The sequence below is a fragment of the Ambystoma mexicanum genome, chromosome 6p (genome assembly GCF_040938575.1).
Source record: "Ambystoma mexicanum isolate Mex_15411 chromosome 6p, UKY_AmexF1_1, whole genome shotgun sequence".
Classification (NCBI taxonomy): domain Eukaryota; kingdom Metazoa; phylum Chordata; class Amphibia; order Caudata; family Ambystomatidae; genus Ambystoma; species Ambystoma mexicanum.
The window spans coordinates 580,533,366-580,551,053 of record NC_090935.1 but is presented as its reverse complement, the minus strand read 5'-3'; the positions used below and the strand labels follow the sequence as shown (position 1 = coordinate 580,551,053).

At 46.5% G+C, this 17,688-nt stretch overlaps 1 protein-coding gene across 1 annotated transcript in view; it reads left to right on the top strand.

Annotated features, from left to right (window-relative positions):
• TENT2 (terminal nucleotidyltransferase 2) overlaps positions 1–17,688 on the top strand; it is a 1,145,598-nt gene that overhangs the window by 606,424 nt on the left and 521,486 nt on the right. The window contains exon 6 of the mRNA XM_069627408.1: positions 7,603–7,669. Within this exon, the coding sequence (XP_069483509.1) occupies positions 7,603–7,669 (67 nt within the window). The remainder of the gene's footprint in view (positions 1–7,602; positions 7,670–17,688) is intronic.

The window sequence follows — 17,688 nt, the reverse complement described above, 5'->3', positions numbered from 1 at the left end:
GATAAGCCCTGTTCAGGGGAATGTCCTTTAATCTATATATATGTGTATATATATATATATATCGGAATATATTATGGTTGTTATTCTTTAAGCTAGCGTGTAACCGCTGAAGTTTAAAAAAAGGAAATTTTGTGTTTGGGATGTTATTGGTTTGCATTCACACCGCCAAATCAGGAGTACTGCTATGCAATCTATTCTAAGCATGGGAATCCATGAAGGATCCAATGCTGGAGAAGGGAATAGTTTCTTACCTGTAACTTCATTTCTCCAGCATTGGTATCTTTCATGGATTCACATGCACCCGCCGGCCTCCCCTACATGCAAACAAAATATACCTCATCCTACTTTGGGGGTTGAAATCTGAAGGGAGCCGTGGGGGCGGGGCATTTATACCGCTACGTCCTATTGGGGCATTCGTAAGCGGCCCAAAACGACGTAGATAGGACACAGAAGTGTCAACATTTTTCGTAGGGAAAACGTCTTTATAAATGTACCGAGGGTTCCCAGCCTGACGACGGGGAATATTCTAAGCATGTGAATCCATGAAAGATACTAATGCTGGAGAAATGGAGTTACAGGTAAGAAACTATTCCTATCTCTTTCCTGTGTAACTTGCTACAAACTATTATTTTCAATAAACAGATTGACATTTAGAAAAACTAGTTCAGTTTGACTCATGGTAGATGTTTATTGTAGATTCTTCTGTGTGTTTAGTAAAACAATAGTCTCTCAATGACTCTTCTGTTCTTCTCCAAATGAGGAACCGATCATCAATGAATCTATATCAACAATTTGTCAACTCAGTTTTCATTCTGTTCCGATCATGCCACTTCTTGCTCCCACCACTGCATGTAAAGATTTACATAAGTTGGAGCACTGCACGACCGCGGTATAGTTGATCTTCAAACAAGAATATATTGTCTTCCAAGCAAAACTTGAGATGAGTGATACCATCATTTTTTTGTCTAAAACAAATAGATCAATACAACATCAAAATGGTTTGAAAGCATGACAATATTTATTGAACTCGCGTGCGATTAGTTTTAGACAACAAAATGATATCACTCATCTCAAGTTTTGCTTGGAAGTCAATATATTCTTGTGTTTCTGAATGATAATGGGTCTGCAAGACAGAGTAAGTGCATGTAATACAATTAACAGTGTAGATAACAACAAATGGGTCTGATGACTATTCTGCAGTTTTTCCAAGAGCATAGAGGGGCCACCATGCAGGAAGGGAGACGGGGAGGAAACTATAGACTATCTTCAAGACATGGGATGTTCAGATCGTGCAAGTGCGCAGAGGAGGAGAGGGAAGGGGGAGGAGGACAAGTGCGGGGTGTGAGGATACAGATGCGCCCAGTTGGTCAAACTGGGTAAGTGCTCAAGTGCCATTCTCAATGTGTAATTGTCAGTACTGCAGCAAACAGGCAAGTGCAGGCCCTGAGGCAAGTGCTGGGGGACTGGCGAGGGTGCCGGGGACCAGTGAGACTCTGAGGTACTCCCAGCAGCCAGTCTGGGTGTTGCAGAGAAAAAGGAAAACTTAGTGTGAAACAGCCATTTGGGGGAAATAAGTGAAACTATTAAGCTGCTGCATAGAGAGCTTCTAAGTGCAGTATTCTTTACATGCCACGCAGAATTGGTCTGCAGTGGTTTTATGAATTATAATAGTACCTAGAAGACACAAGTGTTATTTACAAAATAAATTGAGAAATGCATTGAGAGGCTTGATGATTTAAAATATGAACTGATTAAATTGTTATGCACTTTAGCAGACTGTGTGCTTGAGTGTTGAATTGTGCTGGTTTTCCATTACAACCATTAACTGTGAAGCAAGTGTTTGTTGACAATCTACAAATCCGAAAATCCATCTAAACCAAGTCACATACTACATATAGCGCCCCTAGTAGCCATTGCTGGAAGACCAAGACAATTTCTTGGGTAAAAAGGTTTGCATTTGGGCTAATTTGCATACCCACAATGCCTTGCTGTTGTGGCTTGGCACTGGAGGTGAACTTCCAGCAATGGCTACTAGGGGTGCTGTGAAGTGCGAGACTGGGCTTGAATGGATTTTCACATTTCAGGTGAAAGGTTTTTTTCCAAAGGTTTTTTCCAAACCTTTTTAAACCCACCATAACTTTCTTCCTATTGCAAAGATTTTTTTTTTAGGATTGTGGAATCTGCCGAAATCACATGCTGTGCATAGGCTGACATCTAGTGGAAGCTGCGGAGTATTAGTTGTTTTCGAAACTCTAAAAGGGACGTCGACAGGGCGTGCCAGTAATACTATCCCTAGTGACGTCTACTGTACCCATGATTCCTCACGGCGAGGTCCCTCAGCTATTTTTTTCTGCTATTCAAGACGGACGCGTATAGCGGAGTTCCTCTTTCGGCGTAAAGCCATTGACTTAGTTCAATGATCGGAAGTTCATTCTTTCTGTCCTTTACTTCACCGACCATCAAAACATCACGCCGGTGAAGAAAAAAACTCCCCGTCGAAAGACTACCGCGACGGACCATTCGCCCTTGGAAGGCAGCCCCGGGCCTCGGCCCAAACAGTAGGGAGAGAAAGGGGACGTCATTTTAGGATGTATATGCCCCTTTTCCTACACTATTTTCGCCCAGCTGCCATAGTTTGTAGCTATGGACAAGACCCCATTTAAATGCTGCCCCAAGTGCAATTGTACATTCCTGTGGGTCGACAAGCATTTAGTCTGTAACTTGTCTCCCAAGAGACCACGTCGAAACTTCTTGTTGAGCGTGCAGGCTCTTCAAGCCTAAGACTTTAAAGGACTGTTGCACAAAACGCTGGGCCCACTACGCCAGGCAACTCGAGGCCATGGAGGTAGAAAGCACTTTCAGTGATGGCAGCAACACCGCTGTTTCGGACGGCGAGGGCGACGGGGTAGCTCCGGCCACCCAAGCGCAGTCCCCACGACCCTGGAGGACAGGCCGGCGTCCATGTTGTGGGGATTACACCCGCCGGCAAAAGCGCATCAAAATCACACACCACTAAACACATAACCCCAAGTCGAGTCTCGGCACATGGGTTGAGTGTTCGACAATGCACAGCACACAGGGAAAGGTCCATTGAGTCCCTGTCCTCTGGATGTTCTCGTTCGAGATCGCCATACAACAGGACCCAACCGTCGAAAGACGGCAAGGGTGTCGCGCGCAAATCTCTCTCTCTGAAGGCCGGTCGTCCGCGGAGGCGGCTTCGGCCCTTCCCACTCCCGAAAGTCGACGCTCTGCGTCAAATCAGGTAGTAGGCCCAAAACAGCCCAGACAGTCTGATACACACGGCTCTGGGCGCCAGGGGGGGGGGTCAGTATATAAAAAGTCCTCAAAGACCCCTCATAGGGAAAAACTTCTCAGAAAGAGAAGCCTAAGGAGACTAGGCCCATCCCTAATAAGTACAAACCTGTAGAGACTAGGCCTAAAAGAGCTGGGGTTATCCTATACACAGGTGAAGACTTTGGACTTCCTTCCCAATCCTTGGTAATCCCAAGTTCAGCAGAATGGTCTTCACAAGAGGTAGATGGGGTCATGAGGAGAATGTCCTTTATGGCCAATTTCTACGAAAAAGACCCTGCATACTTCCAGAGTTTCCAATCTCCCCCCCCCCCTCCCACCACCCCCACCCCTCACCAAAGCTGACCCAGAGGCCAATATGTCCCTGATAGACTCAACTATCGATCCGATCCTCCTATAGTTGACTCTCTTATTGACAACCAACACCCTTCTTAATGAGGTGCTACCCAAGGCGGCAGAGAACTTTCAAATTGACACCAATGAAGTGCAGGCGGATAAAGACTTTGTCGAACAGATCCTTGGGGACAAGAAAATGGTGGCACAGTTTATTCCTTTACTCCAGTCAGTACAACGCAGGATTCAACCGTCATTGGAAGCCCCTAACCACACACAAGCTGTGAACCCATGTGTTGAAAAGCTTTTTAAACCTGCACCTTCAGACCCACTGTATATTAGAGGGCAGCTGAAGCCAGACTCATTAGTTGTAACTCCAACTAGGAAAAGAGCGGGCACCCTCCTTGCTTCCTCTGATGCCCCACCGCCAAGGAAAGCAAAAATATTTACACCATGGGTAGGAAAGTCTCCTCCTCTGCGGGTTACCACACGAGAATTGCAAACAATGCTACCCTTTTGGCCAGTTATAACTGCCACAAATGGGAGGAGATATTGGCTCTACTATAGTGTGCCCAAGAAACACTGAAATCCCAGCTAGCACAGGTGGCCGCAGACTTGAGGGCAGTGTCAAGCTGCTTACTAAGACCAACCTTGATGCGGCGGAAAATGCCGGAAGAATCATTGCTCAGGGTACTATAATCAAACGTTATGCGTGGCTGCGGCAATCAGGTTTCAGACCAGAAACGCAGGCCACACTAACATGCCTATTGAACCCAATGTGCTCTTCGGCAAGTCTGTCGGACACCCTTAAGACGGCCAAAGGAGAGTATGACGCACTTAAATCGTTGGGCCAATTCACCAACAAGTTACCCGGCCAAAGGCGTAATGACAATTTTCGCCATTTTCGCGGCCAAGGTTCTCAACGGGGGTCCAATTACAGTCAAAACCAGGGTTCCTCCTGGGGAAATAGTCAGTGCTCCCAGGGCTATCCTAGAGGACAACACAGAGGTCGTGGAAGGGGCAACCCCTCTAGAGGTGGCACCCCACCTCAGCAGTGGCATTCTGCTTCAGGTGCCCTCCCATGCCTCTCCAGTAGGAGGGCGCCTTTCCAGCTTCACCCACGCATGGGATGGAATCACCTCAGACAGATGGGTGCTGTCCACAGTATCAGGTGGATACTGAATCGAATTCCTCCAACAACCCCACAACCGCCCTCCACGACAGAGGATCCACTCAAGAGAACACCAGCGGATCCTCCTCGAGGAGATAGCCACTAAAGGACGCCATCAAATTCGTCCCGGCAAACCAGGTAAACGGGGTGTATTTATTCAACTTACTTCCTTGTGCCAAAGAAAGATCTAACAATGCGCTCACTATTAGAATTGCGCCCGGCAAACTAGTATATCAGAGGAACACGAGTGGCGTTTACACAAAGGAGTCGTAGAACACCGATTCTCTCTATGGGGTTTCCCCACAAAAGACCTGTTAGCTACAATAGAAAACAGTCAATGCCCAGACTTTGCGTCCAGGTTACCCCAGCCAGACTCCAAGGGGAATGCCCTATGGATGAACTGGGCAGGGACATTTGCTTACACTAACCCCCGAACCCCGCCAAACAACCTCTCATGAGGAAGGTGGTGAACAAGATCCACAAGGAACCGATGACGCTTATCCTAGTTGCTCCTATGTGGACAAGATGACCATGGTATCCGCATCCTGCTCAACCATCCTGCTAACCTGGGTATCACTGGTCAGGCTCTGGCGTGGCTGACCTCTTTCCTCTCTAATCGATCCTCCCAGGTCCAACTGGGGTCTTTCCTCTCTGACATCTTTTTCTCTACCTGTGGTGTCCCCCAGGGATTTAACCTCTCTCCCTGGCTGTTCAACCAGTATCTGGTACTTCTCGCCCACCGCACCGCCGCTCTCTGCCCCAACTTTCAGTGCTATGCAGATGATACCCAGCTCATTTTCAGGCTACCCTCGACCACCTCTTCTCCTTCCCTCATCTCCAACTGTCTTTCTGCTATCCAGGAATGGTATGCCGCCAACGACCTCTGCCTTAATGCCAATAAGACTGAGATTCTACTCATCGGCACGCTCACTCCCTCCATCCCTGCAGCTCTCTGGCTGGCCTCTCTTGGCCCTCTTCCTGCTCCTATCTGCAAGGCAAAAAACCTTGGTCATCTTCGACTCCACACTCTCCTTCTCTCCTCACATATCCGACGTCTCTAAGAAGTCACACTACCAGCTACACGTCCTCAGAGGAATCCTTCCTTTCCTCTCCTTCCCCCAGAAGCTCACTGTCTCTAGAGCACTGGTTCTCTCGAAGCTGGACTACTGTAACAGCCTCTATCTAAATCTGCCCGCCTCTACTCTCCGCCCTTTGCAACTCATCCAGAACAGGACTGCGAGACTGGTCCTTGGCCTCAAGCCCAGGGACCGTATCTCTCCAGGACTGAAATCAATGCACTGGCTCCCAGTGACTGCGAGGATCAAGTTCAAAACCCTCTGCATTGTCCACAAGGCCGTCTGGGGCCTTGGGCCAAAATACCTTCAACACTCTCTTCCTAAATATCTCCCTTCTCGAGCTCTTCGCTCATCTGCCTCCAACTCCCTCAGGGTCAGCCGCTTCTCCAAACGAGTTGGGGGCAGATCTCTCTCCGCTGCAGGGGCCTCCCTCTGGAACAGCCTTCCTGCCTCCCTGAAACTTGAGGAGAACCATCTCCGGTTCCAGAAGCACCTCAAAACCTTCCTCTTTGCCTCTGCTTTCTCTCCCCCGCTAATACTACTGAAACTGCACTGAATCTGCAACTGGGCCACTCACCATTCTCAGTCCTTGGCCCAGACACTCTCCCCTGCACTGCCTCCATGGCAACCCCTGCACTACGGGACTGTCTGTATCCCTACAGCCCCCCTTCCCAGTACTTGTCTGCACTTACTTCGCACTTGCCACCAGCTGGCCCTTGTTATTTATCCTGTTTGCTGTATGCCATTAACCCTGTACTGCACTTTCCCCTCTCCCTTTCCCCCTTGCACTTTTCCCTTTCCCTCTACCCTTTGCACTTGCGCGATCTGAATGACACCTGGCCTAGTAGGATCGTTGTCTGTCTCCCTTGTTCCCCCCCCCCCCGACTCGTCGTGCCTTGAAACTCTTGTGTATAGGCGCGTTACAAATGCCATATCATATCCTCTACGCAAACTGCCGATGTGCGATCCCATCAAACTCCTGTGCCCGTACAATCTACTCACTCAGCACGAGGGACTAACAGTGCACCCGCAGCCTCACTCAATGAACTTGGCAGCATGACTCCTGCATGACTTACAATTACCCCATTTTCCTAAACGTGTGTAAACTGTCATTTTTTCTTTGATTGGCGAGATGACTTTTCTGTTAAAATACATTAATTGGGCCCTGATAAACTGGAATGTATAATGCAGTTGTTGTGACACTGGTGTGTATATTATGATGCAGAAAAAAGGGTTTATTAAGCCGATATTTGTGCCCTTTTATTTTTGTACTTTGGATTAATTTTGTATGTTTTGTTGTGAGTCTTTTGACATACAACTGTATACAGTCTGTGCTCAGATCCAAAACATAATTTTGCCGTTATTACACATTCACACAATTTCCAAACGTTTGGTGTACTCGGGAAGCCTCACAGACGGCTTTGTGGTCCTAGAGTTTGAATGCTTGCTTGATTCATAATTGGCAATTTGATCACCCAGGCTCATGCCAGCAATGTGAATGGCTATCTTCATCCCCAAAGCCTGGGCCATCTTATGCTTTGCTGTCTGGTGGTTTGATTCCATGAGATTATTATTTAAGATCATGTGGTGAGTACAAATCTAGTGGTGAAACAAAAAAGACTAAGCAAACTATGCGCAAAGCACTATAAATGTACATGATCAATGTAATCCTAATTTTCTAGGTTTGATTTGACCTTTGCTTTTGTTCAGGTTAATCAGGAGACTGAAGCAAGGCAAATTCTCAACATGATTCTGAAGTACTTCTATAATAGACTTGGTAAGTGCATGTTAATATAAGATTCTTGTATCTTCAAAACATTGTAACATTGCTAGACTGGTTCCTGAAATTCCTTGACACATACTCCCCCCCCACCCACCCCCCCCACACCCCCACCCCCCCACCCCCCCAACCAATAAAGTTACACCTCGGCCATGGGAACTCGAGTGCTGAAAATAGGATTCATCTTCCGCCTGCCCCACTAATAAACCTTGATTCATGATCAGATTACTTATCTTGGAGTGCTTTTTTCTTCCCCAAATGATGTCTTTGTACTGCTGTCTTCAGGAGTACTACATAGGTGTTTTTCCCCAATGCCTCCGTATTCCCTATTGCATATTCCATAGGATTTTCTCAATCATTGTAAATACGCACACTACTTCTCGACTCATTTCACCACTCTGTGTTGAAGACTGATGGGTGTTGGCATTGTACTGAGGTATTATCATTGCCCAGCTACATCAATCTAACATGGGTCAAAAGGTTTCCATTTGAGTATACCAGAGTTTAACAGACTCTACAACTGGAAGGGTGGCAGATGAACTCCTGCCTAAATCTCAGGTGAGCAGTGGTCAAGAAGCACAGTAAGTACTTAGGTTCCGCATAAAATATCCTTAGAAAAATCTAATATTCATATAGATGGGGCAAAACGGAAAGTCACTGCAGTTACAGGAAAGTAAAACCTTGTAAAACAAACCTGTTAAGCCGCAGTACTGTAACATCTACATGTTCTTGAAACTTAAGTAGTTATTTTAGAGGATGGAGGAACTTTTAAAAGGTGTGTAAGCTTTTTGTGTCAAGAGGGAAAAGTAGATGAGACAGAGGCTTGTGGAAAAGATTGCACCTTTTGTGAACAGCACCAAAAATTGCGGTACTCATTTTCTGGTCACATCTGAAGGTTGACAGTCCCTTACATGTAAAGGGGTGACCCCAGGTAAGTATCCAGATGAAGCTGCCTTCCAGCAATTCCAGACTTAGTTAAGCTGAATCCCAGAGTCCTATAGCCAGTCCCAGTGAACGGGAGGTTTCAGGGGCTTTCCAGAGGTGAGGTTCTCCAGGGACCCCCAATGTCTTAAGCCATGTGGTAATGCTACAGCATGGCAGCATCACACCACTGGGAGGTTGGTTTATTAAACTCACAACTGCCACAGTTCTGAGTCGGCAGAAGGGGAAAAATAGGTGTCTGGTCTTGAGATGCTCTGTTCCTATGACGTCCATGATCTCGGGAGAGGGATTCCAGTGATGGGGTTTGTGTCAGGAGACCTCATGGAAGGAATATTATTGAAGAGTCCTCTTGTTGCTGGTTCGACAAAGCTGTCTAGTAACAAAGGGTGTTGCAAGCCTTGAGCTTCCCAGATGGGAAAGATGGAAATACGGTGCTTGTCAAGTGTCCGTTCATGAAGAAAATCTGGTCTAGCAGTCATGGAAGAGTGACGGGTCGTCAGCAGCAAAGCGTCTGTGGATTTTGAGAGAGGCGATGATGGTGCGTCCAGGAACTTATTGGTGATGTGGCCTTTGAGGCAGGTGAGCTGGTCTAGTTGCCACCAGATCTGAGGGCAGGAGTGCTGCAGTCTGTTCTTTTTGGTCACTGAAGAGGCAGAGCTTTGTCATCCGATTTATTGTAGTGTTGCTGTATAGCTCTAGCCCTCTGCATTGAACTTTAGGCATTCCAGATGTGCATGTCTGTGTTCCGGCATCAAGACAATGCGAGTGGCTAATGTGAGACAGACATGGTACCAAAAGAGATGACACAGACAAGTAAACTGTAGTTTCGACAACTTTATTAAGATCTTGTCTGGTGTAATGCCTAACCCAATGCTATGGTGGGATTTCCCTGCCTAACTGAACTAAGGAAAGTCTGTCAGGAAGTCCAAAAGCAAAGCTCTGTGTCAAAACCCTATGATGTCCTCGCCACTATAACAAAACTATTGGGGAAATGTTCTCAACCAAAATGTTCAATGAATGTCATTTCAGATTTCTATAAAGTAGTTCTCCAATTAAAGCTTAACCGTTCCAATGCGGCTTCTTTTCTACAAAGACTACACAGACTTTGAGGTTACCTTTTCTTAGACTAGTAAATATCAGTTCACATCAAACAGATGTAGGGGTCTCCCTTCCCCAAGTTCAAATGCAATAGAAAAGGTCATACGCCGCTGTTGTCTCAGGACTCCCTACCACAAGACAAACATTTTCCAGACTTTACCTCTCAAGGTTTCCTTCCCCAAGAGTCACTCTTGCAATAGTTGCATCAGTTCTCAGAAAACGGGACCCTTCCTTTAGTTAGTATCACCAGAACTTGACACCACTCGCCACTTTTCAACCCTTTTGTGGTTTCTGGTCTAGGTGCAGTAATCGGACGGGACAGTCCACCCATCACAAGTCACGCAACCAGAAGTTGATTGCCTTGATTGTAACTTGAATCTTGATGTTTAATAAAGTTGACACACAGAAGCCCAATGGTCTAGACGCAGTTGTCAGACCCCACGATCCACCCAGCACAGGTCACGCAACCATAGGTTCCCCCAAGCTGATCAATTGTTAGGGAGAATTCTTAGAAATGTGCTAATTCCCTTCTACCTTAGAGACCCCCAGCACTTTTGCTGGACTTTAGGACTTTCAAATTTTATCCTGAAGAGAGCAAGACCTTTTTCCCCACACTCATGCATTTTTATTTGATTTGAACACTGTTTTTTTCCTTTGGTTTTGGAGTCTGACAAACTCCATAGGCATCTTTTTACATTGTGACACACCGCACCCACAGTGCAGTGTCACTGAGAAATCCTTTGGATCGCTGCTAAGGTTTAGATACCTTCTCTTGGATAACTGTTTCCAAGAGTAGTAAAGTGAAATTGACTTTACTTGCAATTGTCTCTTTATAGACCCAGCACACACTATCTTACAATGGGGTGCTGGAGGGGTTACTTAGTATCCCATTTGTCTAACTTCTTGTGTAACATTTTTATTACCCTTTCTACAATTGTTGGCTGGTGGCAGTATACTTTTTCATACCATTGTGGGGGGTTTTAACGCAGACTGCGTTCGCAGCTGCATTATAGCACCCATGGGTGCCCATTTTGTCAAAATGGCTCCTGGTCTTTTTTCGCCATTCCTTGTTGGAAAGGTCCTTCTTGAGATTTACTCTGCGCGCCTAACCAGGTTTGGTCCTTTTCGTTTTCTTTGGCAGGGTTCACTGGTGAAGCCCGCCTCTGGCTCCAGCGTGTCTGGCAGGAAGCAAGGGAGGTGCCTGCAACTCCATGCTTGGTCTCCTTGGTTACAGGAATGCACCCAAAGGTGATTGGCCGGCTGGCTGTCCTTGGAGGACAGCCCCCCTGTTGTGTGAGTGACAGCTAGGCTACGAATGAATGGGAACGACTTGCATAAAAGGCGAGGTCTTTTGAAAGGAAGGTAGAGTCGACCACTGGAACCGAAGAAAGAAACTGGAAGAGAAGCTTGCTCCAACTCCTGGACTGTTGGTTTGCCGGTGAAGCCCTGCTGCAGTGCTGAAGCTTCTATTTCGACATAGACTAGAGAAGCCCAGAAAGGACGACTTCTCCCCTTGGGTTGGTGGGACCAATCAACCCCAAGACGAATGTCATTGAAACCCCTCTCTGCTGGCTGTACTTCCATTGCTGCTGCAGGAACCGAGTGCCAGGGGACAGGAACACCAGAATCAAGCAAATCGTTTTTAAGCTGGACCCAAGCTCCAGGAAGATCCTCCCAACTCCTTCAAAGCAGGGCTGACCAAGCCTGAGCCACCTCAACAGAGTGCTGGACCCCAGTAGCAAGGAAAGTCCACACAGTGTCCAAGAACTGTGGTGGTGATATTAGCGAGTAGCTGAAACCGCATAGTGCCACTAATCTGAATTGTGCCAATTGCTGCTGCTGACCTTCAAACCGTAGTGCAGGAGTCCCCAGAAGTCCTCCCTCTCGTCCCCACGACTGAGGCCCAGGAACAACAGGATCTGCAGGAACTAAGACAGGAACAGAAGACAGCTGGAACCATTTCTTCAGACTTAAGGTACTGTGAGCTAAGGGGTACTTAACTCTTGTGTGTGCAGCTTGCTTGCTCTCAGTGGAGACTTTCATTGGCTGCCCTTTGCAGAGTTGCTTGCAGCTTTGCCCTTCAAGCCTCCCAGCTTATGGCCCAACAGTGATTTATTTTTACAACAAAGCTCACTTTAACATTGTGCAAGACTTTTACCTACCTTCAGAAGTGCCTCAGTTTGCCTAGACTTTGCTCAGTTGACATTGGCTGTCCTGGCTCCCTTAAGACCCTTCTTAACCTCTGACTTTGTTTAACTATCCCCCCAAAAAGTCATACATACCTTACTTGTATAGCTGGGAAAGGGTTAATCTATATTGCATTGGGGGGTACAAAAGTGCTTACCTGTATGAGAAACGTGTTAACCATTGTTTCCTTCCTTAACCTTTTCCTTTTTGCCACAATTTCAGTATTACCATTGAAGTCTTAATAGTGATATATTAATGTCCAGTGTCCTAACTATTGAAGTCACCTCAGGGTGTGTGACAATCTGCGTGCCATCCCAAAAGGGTATCTACTTAATTTAATGAACTGAAGGAGTGTATTTTGAAGTGTATTTCTATCGTTGCCAATTGCTCGCTTCTAACGAAGGCTTATTTTAAAACTGACTGTTAAGGTTTCTTGATTGAATAATTATTAATTTGAGTGCAAGTGTTTATTTGAATAACTGGCACTTGAAATTCCGTTGCCACCCGACAGCTCACATTGACCCCTCCTGCGATAAGCCTGGCTGCTCAGTTACTTTACCAACTTGTGTAGTACAGGCGTATACCAAAGGTTGGGTTACTTATTGCTAAGAGGACAAGGCTGGTGTAGTCTGCCACAGGGCTACTACAGTCTTGCCCAACATCAATGGTTTACTAGTCTAGTTCAAATGTTTCTTAAGGTGTGCCTTTGGCAGGAAAGTAGCAGGATTCAATTTCAATTGGGTGGGCTATGTCGCCCCTTCTTGCCAATGTCAGTAAAGATTCACAGGATGGGCTCACTAGCCCGGTTCACCACCTTCAACCTTAAAGTCCAAGCCTTGGACTCTTTCTGAGATTCATCATTCAGGTTTTTAAATGGTGTCTCAAGATTCAAATGTTGCTTTACTTTCAATGTATTGCTTCTCCATTCAATAAATGCTTATTTGTTGTTGGTTCATTCAATACTTTGTTCCTATTCACTTCAGCATTCAATATGCTTTTTTGGTATTGCATTACAGTTCACTACTCACTATAGTCCGTCAGCTGCTTCGGGGCTGTTAGGCAGAGTTTGTATGCAGCACCCTTCCGGACCACTACACACAACTAGAACTACAGGTGTAAGCAAACCAACCTTTGGTATAAGTCGGTACTACACAGGTTTGGTAGCGTTGCTGGGCAGCGAGGCTTATCTGACGAGGGGAATGTGAGCTGTAATGATGTTATACAAAGGTCTGTAATTACAAGTATTCAAACAAACTCTTACACTCAAGGTTTCTTGGTAAAACTCTTATTAATTTATTTCACAGTCAGTTCTAAAACATTCACTAGAAGGAGGCAATCTATATCACAAAAAATATACTTCATTCTGATGCATGCTAATCTGCTTAGAATCACATGCTGTGCATATAGTCCGACATCCAGTGGTAACCGCAGAGTATTGCATCTTGTCTTTCGGGGACCAAAAGGGGACGTCGGCACATAGGCGTGTCTGTACCACTATCCCTATTGTGACGTGGTGTGTACCCAAAATCCTTCACGCGCCGAGGTCCCTCAGATTGTTTTTTTCCACCCAGATAACTGGTCCCCCTATAGCAGAGCTCTTACAAAAGAGACCTCATTTATCTTATACCGACTTGTCGGTTATTCCCCGTTGAGTCACTTCCATCACAAGAACATCTTTTGACTAAGACTGCAGGGGCTTCGTCTACGGCTGTGGATTTCGGCGCCTAAGATCCGGCAGCCGGATTTTCCAGTTGGTCGGGCCCTCTGGCCGACCTCTACCGTAGGGAGAGTGGGGTCGGGGTGGCCATATTGTCTGTATGTCTTTCCTCCTTCCCCTCTTTACCCTTTTGGTCTGGTCATCTTTCCCTTTAGCTATGGCAAGGACTCCTTTTAGATTCTGCCTTAAGTGTAGGGTCAGATATCCTTGGAAGGACGAACACAGGGCGTGCAATGCCTGTCTCCCCCTAGAGCACGACGAAAAGCGGTGTGCGACCTGCCAACTCCTTCGGCCTAAGACCCTAAAGGAGCGCCATGTAAAGCGGTGGACCGCGTATGGTGTCGCGGGTGGAACCCCCTTCCCCACCGCCAAACCCGCTGAGAGTGACAGGGGCACCTCGGATGACCAAACATCCGTTGCGGATATTATAGACCTCGAGGTGGACATTTCTACGTCAGCCACGCCCGTCCCCAACCCTTGAAGGCCTGACTCTGGTCTCGCTACAGGGACAACACCCCGGCGACAGGGGCGTACAAACGCATCAAACTAAGTAGACAACCCTTACACCGTTTTCAACGTCTTCGTCGAAAAAGGTGAAAGCCCAACAGGGCCGCCGATAATTTCAACTGCTTCCTCGGACCGCTCAGATCCAAAGCCTTCCCCACATCCGCAGCAGGGTCTTGCGACTGGGCAACCACAATTAAGTAAGGGCACTACTCCTAAAACTTCACACGTCGAAGCGCAGAAATTCGACTCTGCAACGCTCCCGAATGCTGCAGTAGGCCCGAAAACTACAACTAGGCCTCTACCTAAGAAACCAACCGCTAGGTCCTCTAGCGCCGCGGAGGGTAATACACCTACCAATAGACCATCGGGACAACTGTCTCACGCCGATTTGGCGATTATCAAAGACCGCATCGAAAGAATTGCGGCGGCGGTGGTTCTTACCCCGGTTCCGCCTGAAGTCATGGGAGAAGCTGCGGAAAAGTCTTCAGATGCGGTTTGGGATCCCGATTTGTACAATACGTATGAAGATGGTCAAGGGCCTCTTTCTGACACCCTAAGACTCTTTTCGGCGCCGTAGGGCGGAAAACATTTTTCCACCCGCAGGCCCGCCTGGGTCCTCTAAATGGACTAGAGAGAAATTTGAAGGGTGTATGGATCGGCTGGAGAAGATTATCGTTTTTTCTGATCATCCATCTCCAAAAAGGTCTCGGGTAGAGCCTAACCTCCATTTTCCATCTCATTTTCAAGAAGATCAGTCTTCTGTCCCCATCCAGCAGGAAGACATTGTCCACATGGACACATATAGGGACATTTATAATGAAGAAGCTTCATTTCTGCAGAATTATGAGTATTTACAGAAGGGTACCACAGACAACTGGGAAGAAACCCAGCAGGAAGGAACAGACCCATGGACACAGCAAGATCAGGACACTGATGTTTTGTGCCTCGATTCTCCTCCGTCCACTCCGGCTCGCCAGGCCTCACCTGTAGATGACCAAATGGCCTTCAACTCCATGTTGAAAAAAGCAGCAGAACACTTTCAAATCTCCACTCAAGAGGCTCTGCCTGAGCAGGATTTTGTAGAGGATATCCTTGAGGAGAAGCCTCCATCTAGCCAAGCCATCCCCCTCCTTAATTCTATCAAGAGAAGGTTGGCCCCTCTCATTGCCTTCTCGAATAAAATTAAAAAAGCCAGAGATTCTATCATAAGTTGCAATGTATCGATCCCACTACCATCTGTGCAACCTAAGACAACGAACCCGGACTTAAACATTCCTAAATTCAAATTTTCCCCAGTTTCTACTAAAGACATGAATGACACTCTTTCCGCCATGAATTGCACCACCTGCGCGGAAAACATTGTACCTCCAAAACTGATTTTAGATAATGTTGACATCTTCTCCCCTTTTCTCTGTCGTATGACAAATGCCTCCTTTAGAGATCGGAAAGTACCGACTGGAATTAAAACTGTCAGTCACCCCCCTAGTTAAGAAACCCAGACTAGATCAACAAGACCCCACTAATCTTAGACCTATCACCAATTGCAATTTCCTGTTGAAGGTACTCGACAAAGTAGCAACTAAACAACTGCAACAGTATGTAGATCAACACAGCCTGCTACACCCCCAACAATCGGGCTTTAGAAGTGCCCACAGCACAGAGTCCGCTTTGCTGGACTTGCAGACTGAAATGTTGAGCATTTTGGACAGAGGTAAAACAGGACTGTTAATCCTCTTGGACCTCTCGGCTGCTTTCGCTTTGTTAAATCATGGAAAGCTCCGAGAGGCCCTAGGCGCAGCTGGAAACTGCTACCAAGATGCAATAGATTGGGTTTCATCTTTCTTAGAAGACAGGAATTCTAAAATCAATTGGGGAGGCCATTCCACCTCTCCCAAACCTGTAGATTGCGGCGTCCCTCTGGGAGCTAGTTTCTCTCCCTTACTCTTTAACTTATATATTTGCTGCCTCTGTAACATTCTATCACAACTTGGAATCTTTTTCACCAATTTCGCTGATGATACACAGCTCATTCTGGAATTGAGTGGAAATCATTCTATAGACCACGACAAGCTATCGGTCATCTATAACACCATTGAAAACTGGATGTTAACACACTGGATGTGTCTTAATAGTTCCAAAACGGAACTCATGACCTTCGGAAATGCCAAAGCCTTCAACAATCTTGGCCCTGATTACTCCGAATTCTCTATAAAAGACTCTACCATCAAGGTATCGAGTATGGTCAAAACCCTAGGTATTTACCTACAATCCTCCCTAGGTGCAGAAGCCCAAACCGCTTATCTTAAGCGAAAATGCCATTACTACCAAAGGCTCCTCTGCCGAATCGGACCATTCCTAAACATCAAGAATAGTGCCACGATAGGGAGAGCTACTATTCTGTCTCGCTTGGATTATGGCAATGCATTAATGCTTGGAGCCAGTAACAACTGCCTGAAACAATGCCAGATCATTCAAAATAATGCTGTCGGGTACATCATAAACACATCTAAGCGTGAACACATCACTAAGGACAGAAATGATCTTCATTGGCTGGCAGTGAAGGAACGGATCCTGTTTAAATCACTGACCTTAACCCACCGATGTCTCTACGGCAAGGGGCCAGCATATTTAAGAAGAAAATTCAGCTGGTATGAGCCGAGTCGCTGCTTGAGATCCACCAAACAAGGATTGATCAATCCCAGTCTCCCAGGCAAAGCCACCGGCCTTGGTCAAGCTTTTCCAAACCTGGCGATCTCTCATTTGAATAAACTGCCTTGCAGCCTTAGACTGGAAAGCAATATTCAACGCTTCAGGAAGCAATTGAAGATCTTCCTCTTCAAATAACTAGGCTTCTACTACATCACATTGGGTCGCTATTTTACTTCCCTTCTCCTTTCTTTGTGTTGTCCCGTGAATTTCTGGTCCCGGAGTCTTTTTGTCACGCCCTGATGCTTGCGAGCTTTGGCGCGTAATAAATAAATAAAATAAATAAAATAAATTGGTATCACCAGCTCAAACTCTGGCAGTGAACCCAAGAGTGGAAAAACTATTTCGCCCTTCCGACCCTCTATACATCATAGGGCACGCTATCCCAGATTCATTGGTAGTGACTACCACCCGAAAAAGGGCAGGAGTACCCCTTGCCATGGGGGAAGCACCTCCGGACAAGGAATCCAAAAGACTGTATGCTCTAGGCAAACGAGTCACTTCGGCTGCTGCATACACTACGTGGATTGCTAATACCACACTATTGGCAAGCTATGCTGATGCTCAGTGGAACCTGCTCCAGGAAAGCCCCCTAGAGGTTCCTGAACGCGCCAAATCCAAGCTTTTCTCAATTGTAATCGAGGGAAGACAAGTTAACCAGCATGTGATCAAAAACACCCTGGACACTGCAGAAACAGCAAGCGGGTCTCTGGCCCAAAGAACCCTACTTAAGACACGCTTGGCTGCGTACTTCAGGTTTTAAACCGGAAACACAAGCCTCCCTCAGCAATAAGCTGTCAGATTTCAATAGTAAATACCTAATGTTCTTGTTTATTTGATTATTAGAAATTAATCTCCT